Source organism: Typopeltis vanoorti, chromosome 9, assembly GCF_054136105.1.
Source record: "Typopeltis vanoorti isolate ZY-2024b chromosome 9, IOZ_Tvanoo_1.0, whole genome shotgun sequence".
Lineage (NCBI taxonomy): Eukaryota > Metazoa > Arthropoda > Arachnida > Uropygi > Thelyphonidae > Typopeltis > Typopeltis vanoorti.
This window is the reverse complement of record NC_143557.1, coordinates 125441767-125468422: the sequence shown is the minus strand read 5'-3', so window position 1 is coordinate 125468422 and position 26656 is coordinate 125441767. Positions and strand designations below refer to the sequence as shown.

Here is a 26656-nt window from a genome sequence, read left to right as displayed (position 1 = left end):
TCTAAAAGAGGGGTTAACCTGTTTGTTATTGCTTTTGTGAGAATATTATACAGGTTAGAGAATACTAATTGGTCTATAGTCTTTACTTCTTTGTCTCCTTTTTTAAATAACAGTCAATGTTAACATTTGAGGTCAATGTCAAAAGTAACATTGACCTCAAAACAATGATGTCCCACTCTGTTTAAAAAGGAAGACATTTAACCAGTGTATACTTCCAGTTGTTACATATGGTTGTGAAACTTGGTCTCCAACAAAAGCACTGACAAATAAACTACAACTAAAAAAAAAAAAAAAAAAAAAAATCTGTTTAAATTCTCATTTAAAAATTAGAATTTTTAAAATGAGAATAACATTTTTGTTTTCTGCTATTTTTTCCCTCTTCTAGGCATAGATTTAGTAAGTTTGTGATATGGTGAATTATGTTGTTTATTCCCCATTTAATTCTGTGTGGATTAGGTCTTCACCAGGACAATTTTCATTTGTTTTAATACTTGTTTTATTTCATCTGAGGTGAATGAAGGGATGAATTCCATATGTGATGGGGAAGAGTTATTTATATTTGATTTATCTATTAAAGAATCACTATAGAGTTCTTTATAAAATTCTTCTAGTCTGTTTAATATTTGTTCTTGGTTCCTTATTGCAGTTCCTTTATTATCTTTTATTGCTGTTATTTGACTTTTACCAACTGATTAATGTTTTCTTAGTATTTTCATATTTTTATTGTTTTCAATTGTTTCTTTTATTTTTGTAGTGTTATAAGCTCTTATTTCATTTCTCATCTTTTTCCTTATTGTTTTGCATAGTTCTGCATATTCTATTTTAGAAGTTGAAGTTTTTGTCTTGTTTCGTATTTTGTCTCTTTTTTAGTAGTTGTAAAGTTTCCTCCGAAAGTTTATGGTCTTTTTGTTGTTCGAATTCGTTGGCTACTGATTATTACTGCTGTCAGGTTTTTGCTTATTTTATTTGTCTTCTTCAAATATGTTTATTAAGTCTAGCTTTTGATTGAGTTTTTCTTCATAATCCTTTTTGTTTTCAATAGATTCTAAGTCAAAACTTATTGATTTTTTGTTGTTTAGCCATTTCATTCTTTCCAATTTGGGGTTTATTTTAATTTTGACTCTCACCAGTCGGTGTTCACTTCTAAAGATACCAAGAAATTATATACTTAGTTTAATCCTTTATCCAAGTGTAAACAAACAAAGTTTGTGCCTGAAGTTTCAAGATTGGGCAACTTGTATATAGAAGCTAATAACTTCACATCACTTACTAAGGCAAGTATCTTTAATTTGTAGCATAACCAAGTGAAGAAAACTTCCAAAAACTTTCTCTAATCCAGAGTAATTTAATAATAAGGTGTGACACCTTTTGGCAACTCGTACATGAAAATATGACTTCTGCATTACTTCAACCTTAGTATTACCTCTGGGTAGTGACCCATTCCATAATGCATAGCATTATACATGTTTTGCATTATGGAATACTAAGGCAAGTGATGTGATGTTATTAGCTTCTATATACGAGTTGCCCCAGTCCTGAAAATACTTCAGACGCAAACTTTGTTTGCTTACATTTGGATAAAGGATTAAACTAAGTATATAATTTCTTGGTATCTTTAATTTATAGTAAATGGAATTTTTTATTTTATGGAGGGTGATGGCATCCAGGGAAGTTGAGAACGAATGCAGTCAAGAAGGGGGATTAGAGGTAGATTTTTTCTCATAGTGCCTAACTGGAATGGATTGCTCTGGAAGATTGGAAAAATTTTATTTATGAATATCATTTGAAAATATGAAAATATGTTTTTCTCAGACAATGTAGGAAGTATTTACTTCATACATTGTCTGAGAATTTAGAATTGTTATATGCAGGATGTAAAAACAGAACTTTCTATACCACTTCTAGTCATAACAAAAACCCATTCAGCAGAACTACTCATGATCTACTGATCTGCCAACTGTTCATGGTTATTCTTATTGTATTCTTTTACACCATGGAGCTTTATTATTAGCTGTTTGATCTTATAGTTTCTCTCCCTTCCCCCTCACGATGTCATGTATTCTATTTTCATTATCCATGAGAAGACACCATGTGACACATTGACTGGGAGATTTCTTTTGCTATAGGCAAAAGTGCAAATATTTTCCTCCAGAACAGTGCTTAAAGTTTAACTGAGTTTTATTCATAATAGATATCTATCTCTACATGCCATAAAAATTTCAAATGTGTTTAAAAGTTGTTTTGGCAACGATTTTTTTTTTTTAAATCTAAAAGTGTGTTTTAGTAGACTCATGCTCAGCAAGGACCTCATTTTTAATCTGCCCAAGATAATTTGAGCTCAGCAGTGAAAAGATTAATCACAAGTGTTCTCTTAACCCATTTGCCTGTTTTGTTTGAGAAAAAAATCCAAGTTTTTGGGATGTGAACCTTTGCTACTCACTGTCAGACCAGTTAACTCAACCTTCAGTTGAAGTCCATACATAAATTCCTCACATCAATATGTGAATCAAACTCAGGTCTGTTTTATTTGAAGGGCTCATGTCCATCATTCTAGTTGCTCACATTTTGTAAAGAATTTGTATTAGTAAGGAAAAACAAGCTCCAGCTTGTATAATTAATCTTATAATTTTGTAATAACTGATTAGTGAGTGGCTAAATTATTTCTTCCATCATTGAGGATAAAGAATTGACATAATTTACTGAGCAAGATTGAACATTGATTGTATGACCACATTGCTTCTTCAGTGAATAGGTTTATGTATTAATGTATTTTCTCTGCATAGTATAGTTTCAAATGTATACTGGTGTGATAGAAATTAATATTCCATGCCATTAAAGTACATTTTTTTTTTAATATTTTAGAAAATCAGGCTCCTGGTCACTCATCATATGTTACTGTTCCACCTGTTGGTCCTGATGAACTGCCACCACCTTATAGTCCTTCTCCTCATGGAGGAATGCCAATGATTAATTGTAGAGTTTGTGATTTTTTGATTGATATTTCAGGAAAAAAGGATCAACATGTCGTGAAGTGTGTCAGGTGTAATGAAGCTACAGTAAGTACTGGTCTCTATTATCTAATAAATTTGTCTTTAATAAGAATTATTGGGTATTATCAGGAATGTTCATTTCTTATTAATCACTTTTTGCAATAGTTCAACTTTATTGAACAGTAAAAATCAGTACATGGATGGGCTGAAGGTTTAAATTCAGATTCCTTGATCCACTTCAAGTTTCCGGTAAGTAGGATGTAAGTCTTGTGCCAGTTGATGAAAATCATCTATCACTTTTCTTCTGACCTAAAGACATGATATCCTTCAATACAAAACTTACTTTCTCTCTCTCTCTCTCTCTCTGTAATGCAAAGAACTTGTTTCAGACAAGAACCTGAGCAAAATTCCATGCAGATTATTGCATTCTGCAGCCATCGTTTCAGATTGGAATATGTGTCAAGAAAACACCAAACATCATCATACTTCAACAGTCTGTAGTGTTGTCATCTAGCAAAAAGTTCATTTGGCCTGAAAAATCTCAGTTTCAGTTGTTTTCATACTGACAGAAGGCACTGTAAGCTGAGGTTTTTCAGGCCAGGTGACCTCTTTAACAGTCTTCAAGTTCAGTCTCATTTCCTCTGTCCATATCAACAGCTGCTTGTTTTTAGATGATAAAGTGCGATTGTGTGCTGCTTTATTCCCTAATGATAGTCTGATATGTTTGTGTATTGATATGTTCACTTACTATTCACTATTAGATCACACAACCTGTAACCTTTCATTTGGCTTTTTTGCTGTCAGGGTGTTTTCTAATAGCAAATTAAAGACCAAGTACAAGAAAAGTTGGTTCAGAAGAGAAATTGGGAATGGGCAGATAAGAATATAATGCTCAATGAGAGGTAGCATGGTTTTGTGAAGGGTTGGTCATGCCGTAGTAATCTAACTTTTTATAATAGTGACAGCTGAGGTTGATAAATTGAATAGCTACATGATGATACTGCTGGATTTTGCAAAGGCATTTGACTTGGATACCACGGGAACTCTATTACACAAACTAGAATGAATGGAAATAGGTATGAAACTGGTGATATTGGATACAAGGGCAGCTGATGGACAGATGCCAAAACATAGTATATGGAGAAGCAGAATCATGCTGGAGGTTTAATGGAGTATTAAAAGATCTAGGAAAGGATTAAAAACTAATTTTTAATGCTCCCAGTATTTCATCTTAGTCACTGAGACATCTTCAGGGAGTACAATTAACACTTGTAACACACAATATCTAGGTAGTGCACCCTCTATGGGCATTTAGGATGGTGTAAGTGGCTTAGGATGTAAACTGGGACCTCTGACGATTATTTTTTCCCAAATTTTAGGAAGTTATATGAATCTGTATTTGTTTAAATTAGGTTGATTTCTGAGTGCTGCTACAGATTCTAAAAACAGTCTTTCCTTTTTGATTTACTATGGTTGAGCATGGTGGTTTTCTACCAGGAGATCTTGTGAGTTGTATCCAATACACAGTTTGCAAGGCCATATTAACCATAGTTGTGATTGCAGATGTATGATTTGTGTTCATCTAAATGGATAGCGGTTGATCTACTAATCTGTCTGAAGTAAGCCAACTTGTAGGAAAAGGGTACTTTATATACTCCAGGCACTGAGAGAGAGAGTATGGAGCTGTTCTTTGGTAGAACGGATGATACCAATTTTCCAGTGGGGCTTAAAAGCTGTGTGGAGGTTGTACTTTTTTTAAAAAAAAAACTACCTTTTTTCCTACATACCACAGATGGCTGAGGAATGGGGAAAGAACTGATTATTTTTTTAATTCTGTAATCACTGTAGACATTGAAAAGAAAGGTGTTGTGTATGTGGTTGAGTTCAATTGAAAGAGTGGTTCCACTGGAACAAAGATTATAGGCTCTGTTGGTTAGTTTTAATAATGCCATATTGTTGAGAGGGATGGTGGTGGTGGTAAAGTTTGAGTGTATCTGCCTGTGTGAGTGGGTTTTCTATATACAGGAAACGAAAGGTTACCATTAGGAAGACAGGTTACTAAGGTGTCTAAACTATTGTTATTTTCCTTGTCTATTATAAACTGGATTTTTGGATATAGACTGTTGAGGTGACTGAAGAAGGAGTCGAACGTGTCTGGGCAATGAGGCCAAATAGAGAACACGTCTGCATATCTTAGCCAGACAGAAGGTTTGAGAGGGGCTGAGTCTGTGGCTCATTTTTCAAAATTTTCCATGTAAAAATTGGTTCCCCCTCTCTGTCTGTAAATTTTGTTCTTCCAAGAAAAATAAGTAGAATTGATGGCAGAGGAAAAGAGATCTAAGATATCAGAAGGAAAAATGTTTTTAAGAGTGTTAAGCCATCATTTAAGGAAATATTGGTAAACATTGAGGTGATGTCAAAGCTTACCAATATATCTGTATTATTTAAAGTTAGATTTTCAATCAAGGTTTTAAAATGGGTAGAGTTTTTTTATATAGGATGGTTGAGCATCAGTGGCATCTGCTATAGCTCTCAGGAAGGAATTAGGTTTGTAGATTTTAGATAAACTATATATCTAGGGAGGGGGAATAATATTGAAGGGTTTGAGTGTTTTTGTAATGTCCAGCAGAAGATACTTTATTATAAGTAATTTTAAAATTTTTTAACTTGTGTTTTTGTGGGATCGTGATCTAATACGATGTAGATAGCAAGATCTCGGAGAATAATATACATTTTTCGAATATATCCCATGGCATCCATGGCATTAAGGATGAAACTTGCTACCCTTATCCTTCCTCTCTCAGTGCCTGGAGTATATAAAAAACTCTGTTCCTGCAAGTTGCTTACTTCGGTCAGGCTGGTATATCAGCCTATATTAAATGAACGCTATGGTCAATCTGGCTTTGCAGACCATATATTGGATACAACTCGCAGGATCTTCTGAAAGAAAACCACCATACTCCATCATTTAAAAAGGAATGGCTGTTTTTGAAATTTGCAGCAGCAGTCAGAAATCAACCTAATTAAACAAATGCAGATGTATAAAAATTCCCAAAATTTGAGAAACAATATGAGGTTCCCAGTTTACATCCTACAAACACCCATAGAAGGCACACCACATAGATATGGCTTTAGAGTCACCCACATTTCATTAAGTATTGTGTTATCCTTTGTGTATGTTTGTGTGCGTGCATGTGTGTGTGTTATGTGTTAATTGTACTCCCTGAAGATGTCTCAGTGATTAGATGAAATATTAGAAGCATTACAATTAATAAATAGTTTTTCATCCTTTCCTAGTGTTGTTAATACTCTATTAAACCTCCAGCATGATGTCCTTCCAGCACTTAAGCCTTAAAACATGGAGAAGCAGAATCTAAGAGAAAGCAGGTGACTAGTAGTATGCCACAGGGATCCATGCTTAGACCACTGCTGTTTAATTTGTACATAAATGATCTTCAACTTCATTCCCACACAAGTGGGGGTTGCTGCAGCAGATCAGCCTCTTCCATTCAGTTCTAAGGCCATGTTCTCCTGTAGTCTGTGATTCAAGTTATCTAACCATTGTTGTTTACATCTTCTCCATTACTTTTTTTTTGCCTGGTGGCTTCATCTCCAGCACTCTCCTTCCCACATAGCTTTTGTCTTGATGCATAACATGGCCAAACCACCTCAGCCTTCATTCTTTAATCTTCCCAAATACTTGTGTTGTTTGGTCATTGTGCCCTAGATCAATGAGTTTTTGATGTTATCCAATCGTGTTATACCACTTGCAAGTCTCAGCAATCTCATTTCAGCTACATCCATTCTCTGCTATCTATTTTTATATTTAAGTTACCATCTTCACTAAAAATTGTGTAGCTGAAATGTTTTACTTGTTCTATAGGTTCTCCATTCATGATGCAGTAGATATTTTCAATGTTTCTGCCTATTTTCATTGTCTTTGTCTTGTTATTGCTGTTTTTCATACCAAATTTATTACAACGGTTATTCAGTTTAGTCAGTGAACCTTTCGTATCCTCTCTCATACTATATTTGTCGCTACTTAAATTATTATATTTTAATTTGTCAAATATTTCAGTCTGAAAATAACAGACTATCTTCAGTGGCTACAAATCCGATAAGTCTGGATTGGTTCAGCACGGAATAGAGACAAGCCACAACATCCTCTGGTCCAAGGCTTGCCTCCTACACAGATGTCGCTATAAATTTGAATGTTTATTTAAAGAAAGTGTCGAGGCCTTACTTCCAACACCCTAACTTGAATTGAAATGACTGTATATCTTTATCAAAAATATGGGAAAGTTTAATCAGGATAACACATTCATATATATAATTAAAAAAAATTTTTTTTTTTATTCTTACATTAGTCTAACGTTATTTATAAATTAAGATTATTATATGTTGTGAATTAATATCTTTAATTTAATCATTACTCTGATAAAAAATGTTTTCCTCTCTTTAATACTTAGCGATATAACATCACGTGGCTCGTTCTACTTTTGAATGATCAATTGTTGATATTCCACCTTGTTAAAAAGCTGTTCCTATGTAGCCACTGAAGATAGTCTGTTATTTTCAGACTGAAATATTTGGCAAATTAAAATATAATATTCTTGTGTAAATGTGTCTATATATTATAATCTTAATGTCACAAGTCTCTCTAAATAATTAAATTATTACTTCCTACCAGAAATACCATCTCTTTTACTTTTCTGTTTTTCAATTATGTTTGCTATATCTTTAATTTTTGGCCCCAGGAAACTAGAAGTAGTGACTCCCTCAGCAAGCTCAAATTTTAAGATTGAATCACCACTTATTTTCATAGATTTTAATTGACTTACGTTGTTGTTATTAATATTATGAGTACCAAGTTCAGTGCTTTCCTGCTTCTTGTTCTGATTCTTTTACTTATCCTGTCTAAGTTTCATTAAACGTTTTTCCACTTTTTATAATTCTTTAGTCAGTTTTCTAATAATTGCCTTTAATCAGGATATTTCCAATGCCAGATTATCATTTGACATTGTATAAATTGGATAATAATAAAATATAAATGTGGAGAAAGGTGATATCCATATATTGATTGTATATGGCATCCCTAGTGAAATGCTGGTAATACTCATGTGCTTAAGCTACTATATAAATGTTGTGTTTGTTCTGAAGAAACTGTTTATTTTATTCATTTATTTTATTATTATTAAGAGACCTCCAGGGAGTCAGAGACTCATCGAGGGAGACTACATACTACACGCACCAGCTATCATACTTAATCATGAATTCATTCACACTGCTTGCACGCACCACCCTATGAGAGATAAATCTAACCCTCACACCTTCTTAGCAGCATTCATTCTCAGCATCCAAAGATGTTCTCTTGTCCTTTCCCCACCCTCCATAAATTGAAAAATTCCATCAATTGAAATCCTGTATGACCTTGTACGACACTCAGTCTAAGACTCTTGACCCATTCAGAAGTTTGTAAGACTCGATCATATCACCCCTCTTTCTCCTGTTTACTAGTGTCTTCAGTCTCTTGCACTCACAACATCAATGGCACTCCATTTCAATCGCTCACCACCCTATGAGAGAAAAATCTAGCCCTCACCCCATTCTTATTGGCATTCATTTTCAGCAGCTTCCATAGATGTCCTCTTGTCCTTTCCCCACCCTAAATTTAAAAATTCCATCAATTGAAATCCTGTGTGACCCATTCAGAAATTTGTAAGTCTCAATCATATCACCCCCCCTTTCTCCTGTTTGCTAATGTCATCAGTCTACAAATTCTCAATCTGTCTTCATAATCAGTATTCCACAATCCTGATGTCATTTTTAACACTCTCCTTTGTACTCTATCCAATACATCAGAATCATGACAAAAAACCAGCAGAGCTGTGCACAATAGTCCAAGTGAGTGCTTATCAAGGCCTTGTGAAGAGGAAAAGTGACATCCTTATCTTTACATATGAACATTTGTTTTGGCATTGCAATTATCTTTTGAGTTGTGTTTGCAATCTTTGCTACATGGCCCCTAAACTTCAATTTCCCATCTACTAACACTCCAAGATCCCTAGCCTCATCAGTTTTTTCTAGCATAATCTTACCAATATAATACAGCATTGGATATCTAATCTTGCTGAAGTGAATGACTTTACATTTACTGACGTTGAACTGGCATCCATTTTCCCATGTCCACAATTCCAGCCCATTCAAATCATTCTGCAAGTACTGCATATCAGCTGCATTCCTGATTACTCTACCTATCTTTGCATCATCAGCAAATAGCTGTATGTTGCTTGTCAAATCCTTCCCAATATTATTAATGTACAGATTGAATAACAGTGGACCAAGTACTAATCCTTGTGGTACACCACTGGTTACCTTTAAATCTTGCAGATTCACTTCTCCCATATACCACTTTTTGATATGTCAGTCAGCCATTCTCTTATTCACGCTAATATTCTATAACCCAAACCTATATTCTCCAATTTATGCAACAGTGTATCATGCTGTATTCTGTTAAAAGCCTTAGCAAAATCCAGAAGTATCATGATGTATCCGTTCCCCTTGTCCAGTTCAATAGTAACATTGTTATAGAATGCAAGCAAGTTGCTAAAACATGGCCTTCTTTTAGTAAACCCATGTTGCTCATTGCAAAGTAGAGATTCACTGTCAACCCATTTCTGAATGCGAGCCCTAACCAATTTTTCCACAATCTTCATCACCACTCCTGAGATACTAATTGGTCACTAGTTGGATACTGATCTTTGACCACCCTTGTGCATTGGAATTACCATACATTCTTTCCATTCCTACAGAATCTTCTTTGTTCTGAGACTTATATTAAATAGCCTGGTCAAAGGAATAGCTAGTTCAGCTGAACACTCTTTTAGCACACGTCATGATATCCCATCAGTTCCTATTGCTGAATTCTTATTCAGTTTGTGCAACAGCTCTAATACCTCATCCTCATACACTTGAGTTTCTTCATCCAGTGAAAAGGTAGCAGCTCAATGTCGCTTGCACCAAGTTGATAGCTTTTAACAAAAACAAAATGGGTACTCATTAGTTGAACAACCTCTTCTGCATCTGTAACCCTCATGCCATCTGCAATTATAAGAGTTATTGTTTCATTTTCATTCTTTCTTTTACTTGCAGCATATCAATAGAATTCTTGTTGGTTGTCTTTAGCATTCAGAGCCAGTCTATTCTAGCTGTGACTATTCTGGCCTGCTGCTTATAATCTTCTTAATGCACACCATCCTTATGCACAGTATTCCTTTCACATCATCCTTTTCTTATGAATCTCTTGCTTAATAAGATTACACATCCATTTGACTCCTACCCTATTTATTCTTCGAACTCTCGGGACACATTCTGATATTGCACAATTTAAGTGTTATTTAAACGCTTCCCATCCATCAACCAATCCCATTCCACTTAACTCAGTATACTTCTCAGTTGGTTATAATTTCCTGCATTGTATTTCAGCATGTAACCTTTTCTGAATGGAACATTCATAAACTTAATCACTTTCCAAGTGAGTACCATATGATCACTGTCTGAAATGCCTTCTTACACTATAATCAAATCTAACACTCTTTGACCTTGAGTTCCTTCTGTCACATGCTGCTTGAGGAAGTTGTCCTGCAATAGTTCAATAAATGCATTTTCATTCTTCTCATGAAATTCTGCTACTACCCAATCAATGTTTGGATGATGAAAGTCTCATTGTGATTACTCTTTCCATGCTCCTCTTTTCTATTTGGTGATGCATTATTTCATCACTAGCAACTGATCCACCAGGTCTGTAACAACACCCCACTATGTAATTGAACTTGTTAGATTCCACCTCGCACCAGATGGCGTGAAACCCACTGCCACATGAAATATTAGTAGTAGTAGTAGTACTACAATCATAGATCTTAACTCTAACTGGATTCAAGTCATCCGATATCATTAGATTTTATTAATTTTATTCATATACATGTGGGCTTTGTGAATGTTAATTAATTTGCAATGTTAATTAAACCTAGTAATGAGAAATGTTTCATTTACAGCCATAGAACTGATTTAATCCAATTGTTTTTGGTATTATATTAAATTAAAAGTAATCTGTTTACAATTAACTTATCTTTAGCCAATCAAGAATGCGCCTCCAGGAAAGAAGTATGTTCGGTGTCCTTGTAACTGTCTTCTCATTTGCAAAGCCACTTCCCAAAGGATTGCTTGTCCAAGAGCTAACTGGTAGGCATATAGCTAGTTTCAACATAAAAGGATATAAATGATAGATTTCTTTTTTTTTTCTTATAATGCAATCTACTTACACTGACACGAACACTCTTTCAGCGAATTCATATCTTATAAAGAGCTCACTGAGATATTCCATTTAAGGCATAAAGCAGCAGTTATCTAATGTTTAAGAGGCTAATTAAACAGTTATCTAATGTTTAAGAGGCTAATTAAACAGTTATCTAATGTTTAAGAGGTTAATTAAAAATTAAATGCTCACTTGTGATTGAGTAGTGGCTGCTGATATGCAGCAAGATAAAAATTGACAAATGATACACAATTGAAGATATCATGAACAAACTTATTTCATGTTTATCTTAGGGTACATTATGGATGGGGGGGAATATATATATAAGCCATAAAACATGTATAAAAGGTTGCTCCTGTCACTTTTTAATTCATGATCACTTTAACAAGTGTTGAGTTAAAAGCCACCGTTTTAGATTTGCTAATGAGATCCATAAAGGTTTGAGGCATCACTGCTTTAAAGGTGTCTCACCACTAGTTATTATGTACATTACCTGGATTTCTTCTACTTGCATGTATATTCAGTTCAAATTTAATAATTATGTTTTGAGGATTTAAGAAATTTTTAATAGTATTTGAGCTTTCATCTGTTATTGAATTTAGCCACTTGAACAATAAATTTATATAAGATTAACAGAATGACTTTCTATTGTTGTGTTTAATTAATATATTATAAACTACATTCTCTTACATTAATGCTTATACTTACTGAAAATTGAGCTAAAATTAAACTTTTCAACCACTGGTTTATTCCAGTTATGACATATGAATCATGGCCAATACCCAAACAAATATTGGACAGAATGAGGGAAACTGAACATAACATGGGGATAGCCATTCTAAACATTAGACTACAATACAAAAATAAAGAATGAAAATATAAGCAAAGAAAGTGTTGGATATTTTAAAATGTAAACGGACAGGACATATGCATGGGTGAAAGTGATCGATGGACAATCACACAGTAGCATTCACATGATGGAACAACCAGAGAGAGAGAGAGTGATAATAGTTAATGAATCAATACACAGCTTGTGCAAAAGGAATGATGTAGAGTTTTTGGAATTGTGTCCTGAGTTTGATGGATGGAAAGATTTGTGCAATGCTGATGGACTGCACTTAAATGGCTCAGAGTTAGGTGTCTAGAGAGGGAGCTTTGTTCACTGAAAGTGTGGAAGCACAAAGTCTGAAGAAATTAGGGTCAATGCAGATAAGTATGAAAGCACCCATGAAATGAACAAAAAAAAAAATGCAGAATCTGTTCTCCCAGGCAACAGTATCAAATGAGTTAGTCATTTTAGGATGCAAAGGTGGTTGGAGGCTAAAAAGATGCTATAGTTTCTGTATACTAATGCTAGAAGCATCAGGAATAAGAGAGGAGTTTTTTTTTAGCATTGGTTAGTACAACCTCCAAAAGTCATATGCATAAGTGAGACTTGGCTAACAGCATACAACTTAGTTACAGGGATAGAATGTGATGGATTTAGTATTTTCAAGGAGGATAGAGTACACAAGACAGGGGTGGGATGCCACTGTTGAGAGCAGATGGCAGTTCTTTTAAGTCAGTATGGTATGAGATTGGGGCCAATAGGACAAAATATAAAATGGTTCCTGCTATAGGCCGGGGATGATGTAGAAGACATGCAGCAGCAGATTAGTACAGTGAATGCAAGTTGAGTAATTATTAGGGGAGACTTCAACTTTTGAGACAGATTAGAAGGACAAATCATGGAAATGGAATTAATACACTTGCTAAGAGATAATTACTTGAAGCAGAGCATGACAAAGGGAACTTGGGGTATGGAAGTGTTAGATTTTGTTATAGAATCAGAAAACCTGTCCATAACTAAGTTGGCTACATTGCCTCCATTTAAGGAAAGTGCTCATTGTGCTCCCAAGTCAAGAGACTTGGGAAATAGCAAAACATGGGAATTTCAGTTAAGAAGGGGGGGAAGGTGTATGTGGAACTACAAAGCAGGTGATTATGATACTATTATTGAAGCTGTACCATGGCATAAAGATCTGCAAGGGAAGGATTTTCACAGTGCATGGGGAATAGTTAAGGAGTAGGAAGCAATATCACACTATGTACCCAAGTTCAGGAGGGTAAATTGGGTATGAGTTAGATTTATTTGTGTGGGGGTTCCCCTCTTTCCTCCACTGTCCCTCAGGGCTGGTTGAGCCTCCTAATGAGGGATTAAGCATGTATTTTATGACTGCAGATCTGTGTGTCTGTTCACGAGCCAGTTTTCCTGTTCTGAGGGATGAAAAACTCCAAGTTTCTTGGTGAAAAAGCCCTCTATGTAGCTCCATATGAGACTGGCTTACTCACCTTTAGTCGAAAGAGACCAGATAAAGGTTCCTCATGTCATGGACGGGAATCGAATCCAAGTCTTTCCGACTAAAGGGTTTCATCTATATCAACTGAGCTAAGAAGGCTCTTATGAGTTAGATGGATCAGTAATATCATTAGGCAAGAGCTACAAAAAAAAAAAAATGTTGTGGAGAGTATATAAGGAGAAAGATGACCAGCTATCTCAGGAACAGTACAAGAAACAGGCAAAAAAGGTGACCAGCGAGGTATGGAAAGCAAACTCAGATTATGAGAAGAAGTTAGCAGAGCAGGCAAAAGGATATCCCGGAGTTTTTCATTGTGTGACAAGTAGGAGGAAGAACAATTATTCTTCCATAGTCATTCTATCTCCTGCTTACCATATAAGAAAAACTCTCCAGGATTTCCTTGAGAGGTAACAGAGGCAGACAAAATTGTAGAGCTATTGAGTGACCGTTTGCTTGGATGATACACCATTGCAAAATGGGTGTATCCCTGTCACCTCTGCCATATTGTTATGGCAGAGGTGACAGGGATTGATGTGAGAACAAAGGTTGATTAATTGGAGGTACTTAGGATATTGCAGAATCTGAATGCAAATACAGCTGTGGGATTGGAAAGTATATCGGCTAACATTTTAAAAGAATGTGCAGGAGAACTGGCAATGCATTGACTAGTCTGTTTAACCCATTTGATCCCAAGAATTTTTTTTTTTTTTTAAAGCAATTTTTTTTATATTATCATTATCATCATCAGCCGTAAAGAGGATGAAGAATGGAAAATCGATAGGTCCTGACAGGATCCCAGTGGAGGCATGGAAACTACTAGGGGAAGAGGGAATTGACCTGCTGTGGGATCTGTTAATAAAAGTTTGTCAACAGGAAAATATACCTGAGGAATGGAGGGAAAGTACTCTTGTCCCCATCTACAAGAGTAAAGGGGATGCCCAAGACTGTAAGAATTACAGAGGAATAAAGTTGACATCCCACACAATGAAGATCCTAGAGAGGGTTCTTGATAGAAGACTGAGGAAGGAGGTGGAGATTGCAAAGGAGCAATTTGGCTTTGTGCCTGGTTGATCGATGACAGATGCTATCTTTGGGTTACGACAAATGATGGAAAAGTTTCGAGAGAAGCAACGGGAGCTACATCTGGTTTTTATTGATCTGGAGAAAGCTTATGATAGAGTGCCAAGGCAAGAAGTCTGGAGGTGTTTGAGGGAGAAGTAGGTACCGGAGAAATATGTCAGGTTGGTGCAGGAGATGTACAGAAATGTGAAGACAAGAGTTCATACCTGCCTGGGAGAGACAGAAAGTTTTCCAGTGACAGTTGGCTTGCATCAAGGGTCAGCATTAAGTCCATTCCTCTTTAATATTGTGATGGAGGTGGTGATGAAGGAGGTGAGAGAAGATGTGCCTTGGACTATGTTGTATGCAGATGACATCGTGCTGTGTGCAGAATCAAGAGAAGAAGTGGCAGCTAAACTGGAAAGTTGGAGGAAAGTACTGGAAGAGATAGGTATGAGACTGAGCAGAGGTAAGACAGAGTATGTGTTACAAAGTTATATGTTGTAACCCATCCTGGATGGCAGCCAGGAGACAGATCTAGAACTAGAAGGAAATGTCATCAGGAAGGTCAGTGACTTTAGATACTTAGGTTCAACAATGAAAGAGGATGGTGAGGCTGAGAAAGAAGTGGGATGCAGGATACAAGCAGGATGGAGGAACTGGAGAGAGAGAGATGGCTGGAGTGCTATGCGATAAGAGGGTACCGATCAATCTTAAAGGAAAAATCTAGCGGAGATCAGAATGCTTAGTTGGATGTGCAGTGTGACCAGAAAGGATTGTCTGAGAAATGATTATGTAAGGGGAACGGTGAAAGTTACGAACTTAGGAGCAAAGATACAGGAGGCAAGGTCGAGATGGTTTCGTCATGTGATGAGGAGGGAGGAAGAGTATGTGGGAAGAAAGGTCATGCAGATGGATGTGCAGGGCAAGAGGAAGTGCAGATGGCCAAAGAAGAGATGGAGGGAGATGGTGGAGGAGGACTTGAGGATAAAGAACTTGGATGTGGCTACAGCCCAAGAAAGGAGGCTGTGGAGGAGACTCACCACAAACAGCGACCCTACTTAAGTGGGAAAAGCTGCAAAAGAATAATCATTATCATTATCATCAAATTCCTGCCATGTACCCTCAAGAGGTGTACAGGATATGATAGTACTACATGAAAAATTTACATCATTACTAAATTCCTATCTACAATTTTCCTTCAAATCAGTCTGTTACTTGTCAAGACTCCAACATTACCAGATCTTATATTTCTATCGTCTAAGGCACTTGGTACCATATCAATCCATCTATATCTTGGTCTTCCTCTGGGTCCTTTTCCTGCCAACCTGGAGGAGAACACTTGTTTTGCTATCTTTCCTTGCCTATTCTGTTTAAGTGACCATACCACCTGAGATTAGCTCTGCTAACGCATTGCTGGATGCTGACAATGTCAAGTTCTTTCCTAATATCCTCGTTTTTAATATGATATTGCCATTGATGACATCTGTTCACGCCTCTAATCTTTCTCAGGACTCTCATATCTGCGGTCTCTAGTCTTTGGTTAAGTGCTTTACTTCTGACCCAGCTGTCAGATCCATAAGCTAAAACTGGTTTGAACACTGTTTTGTATGTAGCTAATTTAGTGTTCTGACTAATTTCTCTCTTATTCCATATGAATTTATTCAATTGACTTCCTACCATACTAGCTTTGTCGATTCTGTTGTCTATTTCCATATTTAATTTACCATCTTCACTAAAAATCATGCCTAAGTAGCTGAAATGTTTTACTTGTTCCACAGGTTCTCCATCCACAACGCAAATGACATTTTCAACGATTCTGCCTATTTTCATTGTCTTTGTCTTTTTATTGCTGATCTTCATACCATATCTATTACAACAGTTATTCAATTTAGTCAAGGAATCTTGCAGACTCGTAGTGGATTTATTGATAAGTATAAAATTGTCTGCATAAAGCAAAGAGCTGACATTAACATCTCCAATTTTGATATCATGTTTAATACCACTTTCCTTCATAATGTGATCCATATAGATAATGAATAACAGAGGGGATAATGTACATCCTTGTCTCACATTAGATTTAACATTAAACCATCTTCCTGTACTTCCTTCAATCCTAACTGCTGATTTACAACTCAAATAAAGACTAAGTATTTTTCATATTATTTAGTTGGAAATGTGTCAAAATGCTACACTATACTGACAGTTAAAAAAAAAAAAAAGAAGCATAATTTAAAAAAAAATGTGCGTATGAGTGCAATGGGCAGATCAGGTATCAAAATTAACAAACTGCTTAACTGAGTGATGCCCAAAATACTTGATTATGGCTTCATTGATTGAGAGACGTTTGTTGAATATGCCAAACTGTTGAAAATTTTTATTTAGAGGATAAACTGATATATAAGGATTTATCAGTTAATCCATTAGAGGTCTTATTTTATACATTTTATCGTTTTTATCTATTTGTGAATTATCTGCCAAATGTAGATATTTCTTGATTTCTTGAAAATGGTTCTTTGACATACTGTTGGCCTCTGAGGGAACCAGGAGATCCTCATCTAAACACCAATAGTGATGCTCTCTGGGCAACCTGTGGTATCCACTCAAAAGTAGAATTGTGATAAATACCTTGATGTCTTCTTCAGTTACTTGAAATACATGATTATTGTTCTGCGTAGCGTACAAATTGGTCTGTTCAATAATAACGGTAATAATTTCTTTATCGATAAATCTTTCAAATATTTCAACTGTAGTTTTATTTTGCATTTGGTCCTTCACATTATTCAGACGGTCCATATACCCTGTGGTTACTGATGTCTAAGATATCTTCTGTCCATACGGGCTCGTTGGTAATTACTTTACCTTGTGCAGCCAAGCAACGTTGTCTTATCGTGGCTAGAGGAAGATCATCATCATCGCTGTCTGATTCGTCACTCACATAATGAAGTTCTATTTCCCCTGGAACGTCATTGGGAAGGTGGTCAGGCTGAAGATCATCGTCATTAATATCCTCGTTATCCATTTGATAATCAACATCAGGAGGAATGATAACTACGGATATATCTTGGTGATTGGAATTTGCTAAGTCGTCCACAGCTAACCCAAGTGTTCTGTAATGCTTTCCATAAAACCGAACTGGACTTATTTGCAGAAATTCATCGGGGTCCATTTTTTCAGAGGTACTAAACCTAGAACAAAATATATATATATATATATATATATATACTTCTTATAAGCCCAATGTTCTCAAATGAGTACAGGTCCTTTTTGTATGCGTTCTCAACCGTAATCAAACAGAGGTGCTGATATATAAAAAAATGTATTTAGTACTTACCTTTGTAACACATAGTCTGCACAATGAAAAAATATTCGAAAAAACTACAAGAAATAAAGCACTTGAATTATCATACAGGAATTGACAGGTCAGTTTTAGAATATGTACTGAAAAATTATGACTACAGCATCACCTAACTTTTAATTTGCTAAGATGTTGCAGAATAGGGCTTGCTTAAACTGTAACCTTCCCCGATGCTTGACTGTCGTGCAAGAGATGTCACCACTAGGCCATTTTACGTGCTATACTCAAATGAGTACGCTGGGATAAAATGAGAGGCTTATACGCTGGTTAGACATAATAACTAATATTTAAGGAATTGACAGCATATACTGGAAATATAGATTAAAGAAACTTTAATATACACTTTCCGATATTTCGGCGAACGTTACGTTGCCATCTTCTTGGGAACTTACTAAAAGGACACGTGCACACAAGTACTAATACAACAAATGAGACTGAGGCTAGGACGCTAGCGTTTTCCTAAAGTCCTGATGGTGCCCCCTGGCGGGCTATATTGGTAGTTCTTGGCCTTTGGGCTGAAGTTCTTTTGATAAAAGTTTCCCAAATTTGGGGCAGTTTCATGCATCCAAATTTGTTGAGGTTTGGCATGTTCCTAAGGGCCGAGGCTGATTCCATGAATAGTCTTTCATACTTGAACTTGCTGCGGTGTATTACTGTGGCTTTCTTCCATCTTATTCTGTGGCGAGTATCCAGAGCGTGGTCTGCAAGCCCAGAGTGGCTGTACTGGTGGAATCGGATGTAATCCTTGTGTTCTGAGATTCTGATATTTGCTGTCCTGCCTGTTTGGCCAAAGTAGGACAGTTTACAGCTGCAAGGGACCTGGTATACACCAGGTAGGTCTAGGGGAAGTGGTTGGTCTTTGGTAGAGCGGATAAGGGATGCCAGTTTTCTATGTGGTCTGTAACAAGTGGTCAAGTCATGTTTTTTTAAGATTTTATTGATTTTTTCTGAGGTGACTCTGATGTAGGGAAAATTCCCTACATCAGAGTTTACTAAAGTAAACCCAAGTTTACTTGGGTTTACTAAAGGAAGGTAATGTTTTAGCAATTTGCTCATATTTTATAACAAAGTTACAGCTGAGTTGGGTCAAGGGAATGGATACACTATGATAATGTTAGATTTTTCTAAGGCATTTCATAAGATACCACATGAAATGCTGTTGCATAAACTGGAGAATAGGAGATTTGAATGTTGACTTGGATCAGGGGATGGTTGACAGCCATATCAAAAAAGTGGTATACAGTGGGTGTGAATCTGCCAGATTTAAGGTGACCAGTGGTGTACATCAGGGTTCAGTCCTTTTGTTGTTCAATCTATACATTAATGACATTAGGAAGGGTTTATCAGGAAATGTGCAATTGTTTGCTGATGATGTGAAGACAGACAGACAGGGCAATGAGGGATGCCACTGATATTCAGCACTTGCAAAATGATTTGAATAGGCTTGAAATTTGGGAAACAAAATGCTGTCAGTTCAATGTTAGTAAGTACAAAGTTATGTACTTTTACATGATGAGATTTCCAGTGGCATATATTAGGGGTTATGCTACAAGAAACAGATGAGGCTAGGAATCTTGGTGTAATGGTGGATAAGAATTTGAAGTTCAAAGGTCACATAGCAAAAGCTGCAAATACAACTCAGAAAATAATTGCGATGTTGAAGTAACCTTGACATGTAAGGATAAAGAAGTCATTTTGCCTCTTTATAAGGCTTTGATAAGACCATGCCTGGATTATTGTGCGCAGATTTGGTCTTCTGGGTTCCAAGGGGATAAAGAAGCTGTTGAAAGAGTTGCAAAGATTATATCCAGATTATGGAATTTAGATTATGAGGACAGATTGCAAGTATGTGGATTGCAGATTCTGGTTTACTGGAGAAAGAGAGGTGAGAGAGGTCTTTTGAATGGGTGTTATAGGATATCATTTTATGTGCAAAACAAATCAAGTTTCTGACGTGCCGGGCAATTGTTAGTAGGGGAAAAATTAATATAAAATTAATTAATTAATAATACAATGATTCATAAATAATTATTTATAAATATCTGTTGGATTTCTGCTCAGGACATGGACTGGTTATTACTAACACCATGTTCCAACATAAAAATGTGTACAAATTCACATGGAGAGAAGAGGCAAGGAATAAGAAAAGTCTCATTGACTATGTTATTGTTGATAATGATGTTTTCTCCCTGGTGCAGGACACCAGAGTGTACAGAGAGATGATAGAGGTCTTTTGAATGGGTGTTATAGGATATCATCTAATGAAATTTTTGGTTATATGGAAGGTGGGGAGAGAACACGAGGGCGACCATGGAAGTTTAGTTTGTTCACAGTCAAGGAAGAGAAAAGAGCTAGGTTTTTCTCCCAGAGAGTAGTGAGTGAGTGGAATAGTTTGCCTTTAGGGGTAGTAAGTGCATCTAGTGAATGAATGGATTTAAGTAAGTAATCTAGTATCAGTGGTGGCGAACCTTTTTATGTGCGCGGGCCAAAAGTTTACACATCAAGTTTCTGACGTGCCGGGCAGTTTTTAGTAGGGGAAAAATTAATATAAAATTAGTTAATTAATAATATATTTTATAAATAATTATTTATAAATACCTGTTGGATTTCTGCTCATGACATGGACTGGTTATTACTAACACCATGTTCCAACATAAAAATGTGTACAAATTCACATGGAGAGAAGAGGCAAGGAATAAGAAAAGTCTCATTGACTATGTTATTGTTGATAGTGATGTTTTCTCCCTGGTACAGGACACCAGAGTGTACAGAGGATTTGAAATTGGAAGCGATCACTATTTAGTCTTGAGCAGGATAAAATTGAATTTCATATTGAAAAGAATAACATGAAAAAAAGTTTTAAAGCGAATAAAAGTTGAGATGTGAACTTTAGACTAAAATACACAAAGATTATTGAAGAAAAAATGAAAGAGTTTGAGAACAGGAATCAAACCTTGGAGATTCAGTGGCAAGCCTTGAAGAAAGCCCTGATTGATTCAGCTAGAGAGGCATGTGGTGAAGTTGTCTGCAGGGATAGAAAAATTAGAACTCCATGGTGGACACAGGAAGTTAAAGAGGCAGTGAAGGAAAAGAAGAAAGCATATCAAAAGTTCCTGGCAAATAAGTCAGCTTGTGCTCTTAGAGAATACAGAGACAAATGCAAGAGTGCTAAACACTGTGTAAAACTAGCTAAACAAAAGTCATGGGAGGACTTTGGCAAGAATATAGAAAATAAATATCAAGAAGATGGCAAAATATTCTGGAGGTTGTTGAAGAAGTTCAGAAATGGAGGAAAGAGTACTGTAAAAGGAATTAGAGATGATAAAGGGGACATGAAAACAGAGAAAAAGATATCCTTGAAGTATGGAGTAATTACTTTGAAAAACTGCTAAATGAAACAAGCAGTGATGACAGCATGGAAAAAACACTGACCAGGCATGCAGTCAGGAATACATATCCAAACTTGAAGTAGAAAAAGCCGTCAAAGGCTTGATATGTGGAAAGGCAGCATGTACCAGGGAGAAAACATCACTATCAACAATAACATAGTCAATGAGACTTTTCTTATTCCTTGCCTCTTCTCTCCGGTACAGCAGGAGTAGATGATATTCGACCAGAAATGCTGAAGTATGCTGGTATAAGAGTCTTACAGTGGCTGCACTGCATAGTTCAGAAAGCCTGGACAGAGGGACGAATTCCCGATGATTGGAGCAGAGCTCTTATAGTACCCATATATAAAAAGGGAAATAAAACTGAATGTGAGAATTACAGAAGTATTTCCCTACTGAGTGTTCCTGGCAAGATCTATGCAAGTATACTTGAGAAACAGTTGAGAAGATTGTGGAAGAAGAGCTTGGCGAAGAACAAGCTGGATTCAGACCAAATAGAGGCCGTCAGGATCAAATCTTTGCTTTACGACAAATAGTCGAGTAAGCATGGGAATATAACAAAGATCTATTTAAGTTTTGTCGATTTGGAAAAGGCATATGACAAGGTGCCAAGAGAGAGAAGCTATTCAATACACTACAGTTATATGGTGGTAATGGAGCATTATATCAGGAAATACTTAGTCTTTATTTGAGTTGTAAGTCAGCAGTTAGAATTGAAGGAAGTACAGGAAGATGGTTTAATGTTAAATCTGGTGTGAGACAAGGATGTACATTATCCCCTCTGTTATTCATTATCTATATGGATCACATTATGAAGGAAAGTGGCATTAAACATGATATCAAAATTGGAGATGTTAATGTGATCTCTTTGCTTTATGCGGATGATGTTATACTTCTAAATAAATCCGGTACAAGTCTGCAAGATTCTCTGACTAAATTGAATAACTGTTGCAATAGATATGGTATGAAGGTCAGCAATAAAAAGACCAAGACAATGAAAATAGGCAGAATCATTGAAAATGTCAACTGTGTTGTGAATGGAGAACCTGTGGAACAAGTAAAACATTTCAGCTACTTAGGCACGATTTTTAGTTAAGATGGTAAATTAAATATGGAAATAGACAACAGAATCAGCAAAGCTGGTAGGTGGAAAGTCAATTGATTAAATTCATATGGAATAAGAGAGAAATTAGTCAGAACACTAAATTAGCTGTATACAAGACAGTGTTTAAACCAGTTTTAACTTATGGATCTGAGAGCTGGGTCAGAAGTAAAACACTTGACCAAAGACTAGAGACCGCAGATATGAGAGTCCTGAGAAAGATTAGAGGCGTGAACAGATGGCATCAATGGCAATATCATATTAAAAATGAGGATATTAGGAAAGAACTTGACATTGTCATCATCCAGGAATGCGTTAGCAGAGCTAATCTCCGTGGTATGGTCACTTAAACAGAATGGGCAAAGAAAGATTAGCAAAACAAGTGTTTTCTGCCAGGTTGGCAGCAAAACGACCTAGAGGAAGACCAAGATGTAGGTGCATTGATACGGTACCAAGTGCCTTAGATGATAGAAATATAAGATCTGGTAATGTTGGAGTCTTGACAAGTAACAGACTGATTTGGAGGAAAATTGCAGATAGGAAGTTAGTAATGATATAATTTTTTTTCATGTAGTACTATCATATCCTGTACACCCCTTGAGGGTACATGGCAGGAATTTGATGATGATGATGATTATTTATAATTTTATAAATATTTTATTCTATTTATAATATTTATTTATATATAAATTTATAATATTATTCAGTGTAAAATTTATTATTGTATTATCAAATTGATTTTAATGATGTTGGTTTGAAAGGCGAAAAAAACGATGATGAGAAAAATATTTCTGCATTTCAACTCACCATAGAGGACAGCTGCGCAGAGGAAGCAGCAGAAGGATGTCAACTTGTCGGCGAAATGCTTACCGTATTTACTTGAATATAACTTGCCCTTGCACCCCTGATTTTACTTTACAAAAAAAGACATTAAAAAGTTTTGCATATTACCTCACACACGAAAAATATTTAGCAATATTTTTAGTAAATATAAATTTAGTAAATATAGTAAATAAGTTAATATCGTCGAGGCGATAGTAACTCCCTCCAAGCGGTAACAACATGCCCTCCCCAACAGAAAAACAAATGTAGTTTTATTGTATTCCTGACTAAGCTACAGAAGCTTTTGCAGTCTGTGTAATATATTTCTCAACAAATAGTGTGATTCATTAGTTAGCACTGTTTTTATTCCAGCTGTTTCTAATTGCACTATTATCGTCCCCCCCCCCCCCCCACACACACACAGAAACTATGCTGTATAGACTCAAGGAAAATCATATGTTGCACTGAAACACAGTATCTAACTAAAAACTGTTGTCAATTTTTCAACTACATGAAACAAGTGTTTGTTTTATTGCATTTGAAATTCTCGATGTCATGATTGACAGATCACAAAGGCTAACTGCAAATAAAATTCTACCATGAATTGAAACATGCCGTATAAGTACGGCACCCATACTCTTTTATTTAATAGGACAGTCCTTTATTTCACTGCTCTGTCCTTTAGATTTTTTTTTTTTCCTAAAATGGCCATTTTGTTTTTTATTTTGTGAATTGAAATAGTAAATTGAATATTGATGCCAATATATTTAAGGATGCAATTCATAAATTTTACCAAACCTACATTGATTATTTAAAAAACTGGGACAGTTGTTTCATGCAAATGAAAGTATTTGAATGGATTCTACTATGAGAAATCCCTGTGTGGGCGAAGATAGAGGAAAGTGTTTTGTTCACTTCCAGTCACTGGAACTTAAACATAAATGACAGCGAACTATTTGATGAAGTTTCGTGTATTAAAAGTTATGTCACCAGTGAAAAGATGGAAGAATGGCACAAAATGACGAGTCCTGCCGACGTAGATGGGTTGAAAATTTTAAATATTTTGCAAATAAACGCGTATCTTTTAAAAACATTTTAAAAATCGTTGACTTTTGCTTATGTCTCCCTGGATCTAATGCCCCCACTGAACGAGTATTTTCAATAGCGAACAATATGTGGACCAGTGGAAAAAAACAATTAAAAATCGAAACATTGAAAGCATGAATTTATACCCAAATGAAACTGTGACATGAATTGTATATAGTTTTATGAATTTTTAAAACACAAACCTAAAAAAGTTCAGTCTTGTGAAAAGTATCAAAATTAGTTTTTTTTAAAGTAATAATATGATTGTTTAAAATGTATATGTTATGTATATTTTTATATAGTTTTAGTGAAACAAATAAAAGCAACCTGCTTTTTTTTATGAAACAATTTCTGATTTGTCCTTTATTTTCTCCAAAAAAAAAAATGGTCACCATACATATAATGCGTGTGTGAATTCGCCTGCCAGCTTAATCCAAACAAGCAGGAATAAAATACAACGAAGGGTTGAAACTTTGTGTGAGTTGAGCCCGCCGGTAATGAGAAGTTCCGTCAGAATGATAAACAACACTCCGTCGTGAATGTGTTAAAACGAAGAAATATATAGTGAATGTTGTTATGACAGTTTCAGATGTTATGGAATTCGGTTGAAGAGATTTAGCATTTCAACTCAACAATTGTCGGTTGCCTATGTTTTTAGGTCGCATGATCTTTTGTTAATACTGCACCAATCATATGCACGTCTTCATAGCTACTCTCTCGTTTAAAACAAAATTTAACTTGTATGTATTGTAATAACTAAAAAAAAGTTAAAAATTTTGTAAGCATATAAAAGGATATTACCTGTAAATCGTTGGCATGCCAGCAAAATTCTCGGACATGCCACCTCTGGCATGCATGCCATAGGTTCGCCATCTATGTAGTAAGTGAATCATCTAGTAAGTGAATGAATTTAAGGGAAGGTTGACAGCTGGTTTGGGTGATTTATAGCCTCCCTTGATGAGTCTTTGACTCCCTGGAAATCTCAGATAATAATAACAGTGTATATGAGTGATGTGTGGCCTCTCTAACAATATCTCTCAGTAACAATATCTATTCCAGCTGCCGTTCCAGATTTTATATCTTTATTTGCTTTTTCTACCTCATGTTTTCTACCTCTCGTCGCGACGGGAGGAATCTTTATCTGGTCGATTTCAATCGATGGTGAGTTAGCCGATCTCATACGGAGGTAGCAGGGTTTTTTCTCCCGGAAACTCGGGTTTTTCATCCCGCATACATACAAATCGGCCCTTCAGAACACACGCAATTTACAGACAAAAATTACTAGTTGTGGTGGTGTTGGAGGTGGGCGGTAGATGGCATTGATTCGTAGTAGAGGTAAGGTGTAGAGAGAGTTGAAGATGTCCTCCCGCGATGAGTCTTCGGACTCCTTGGAGGTATCAGGAATAATAATAATAATAATAATGTTGATATGTACTCCAGATTATGTTCCTCTTGAATATTTTCTACTATTCTGTCACTGCTTTCAATGATTACTAAAATGAAATGAGAAGATGACATGAGAACAAGGTTCATATTTCATGTCACTTCTATCATCTGATTTCTTTTACAGTACTCTTTCCTCAAACTCTAAGCTTTTTCAATAGTATCCAAAATATTTTGCTATACTTTATGTTCTGTGTTCATACTCGAGTTCTTCCATGACTTGTTTAGTTATGTTTTGCAAATTGCTTTACTTTCTAATAATTTGCTTTGTATTCTCTCAGAGCATATTGTACTGACTTGCTGAGAACTTTCTTCTTTCAATGATTAACTTCCTGAGTTCACCTTAAAGTTCTTATTTTTCTGTCCTTGCAGATAACTTCCCATCTTTCTGGCTGAATCAGTATTTTCTTCAGTCTGCCACTGTCTCCATAGTTTTGTTCTTGTTTTCACACTTTTTTTTTCCTTTTTTTTATTGAATAATATTTGTATATTTGATTCAGTAGTTCTCCTCTTCTGAAAGCAGCTAGGCTGATTCTTTTTAAAACTTTTCAAGATATTTATTAAAAAATATTTTTTCAATATAATGTTCATTTTTATCTTGCTCAGAACTAAATGGCAATCACTTTTTATTTCATACCCTTTGTATGCTCTTGTATTCTGAACTAGCATGAAGATATCATGGTCAACAATTACAATCATTGACTTTTCTTATTTCTTGTATCATCTCTGAATGCAAATTTGTGCACATCTTTAT

At 35.7% G+C, this 26656-nt stretch overlaps 1 protein-coding gene across 1 annotated transcript in view; it reads left to right on the top strand.

Moving 5' to 3' along the window:
• LOC150103506 (type I phosphatidylinositol 4,5-bisphosphate 4-phosphatase-A) overlaps positions 1 to 26656 on the top strand; it is a 150074-nt gene that overhangs the window by 28325 nt on the left and 95093 nt on the right. The window contains exons 2-3 of the mRNA XM_090397953.1: positions 2863 to 3056; positions 11125 to 11231. Of these exons, the coding sequence (XP_090254079.1) occupies positions 2863 to 3056; positions 11125 to 11231 (301 nt within the window). The remainder of the gene's footprint in view (positions 1 to 2862; positions 3057 to 11124; positions 11232 to 26656) is intronic.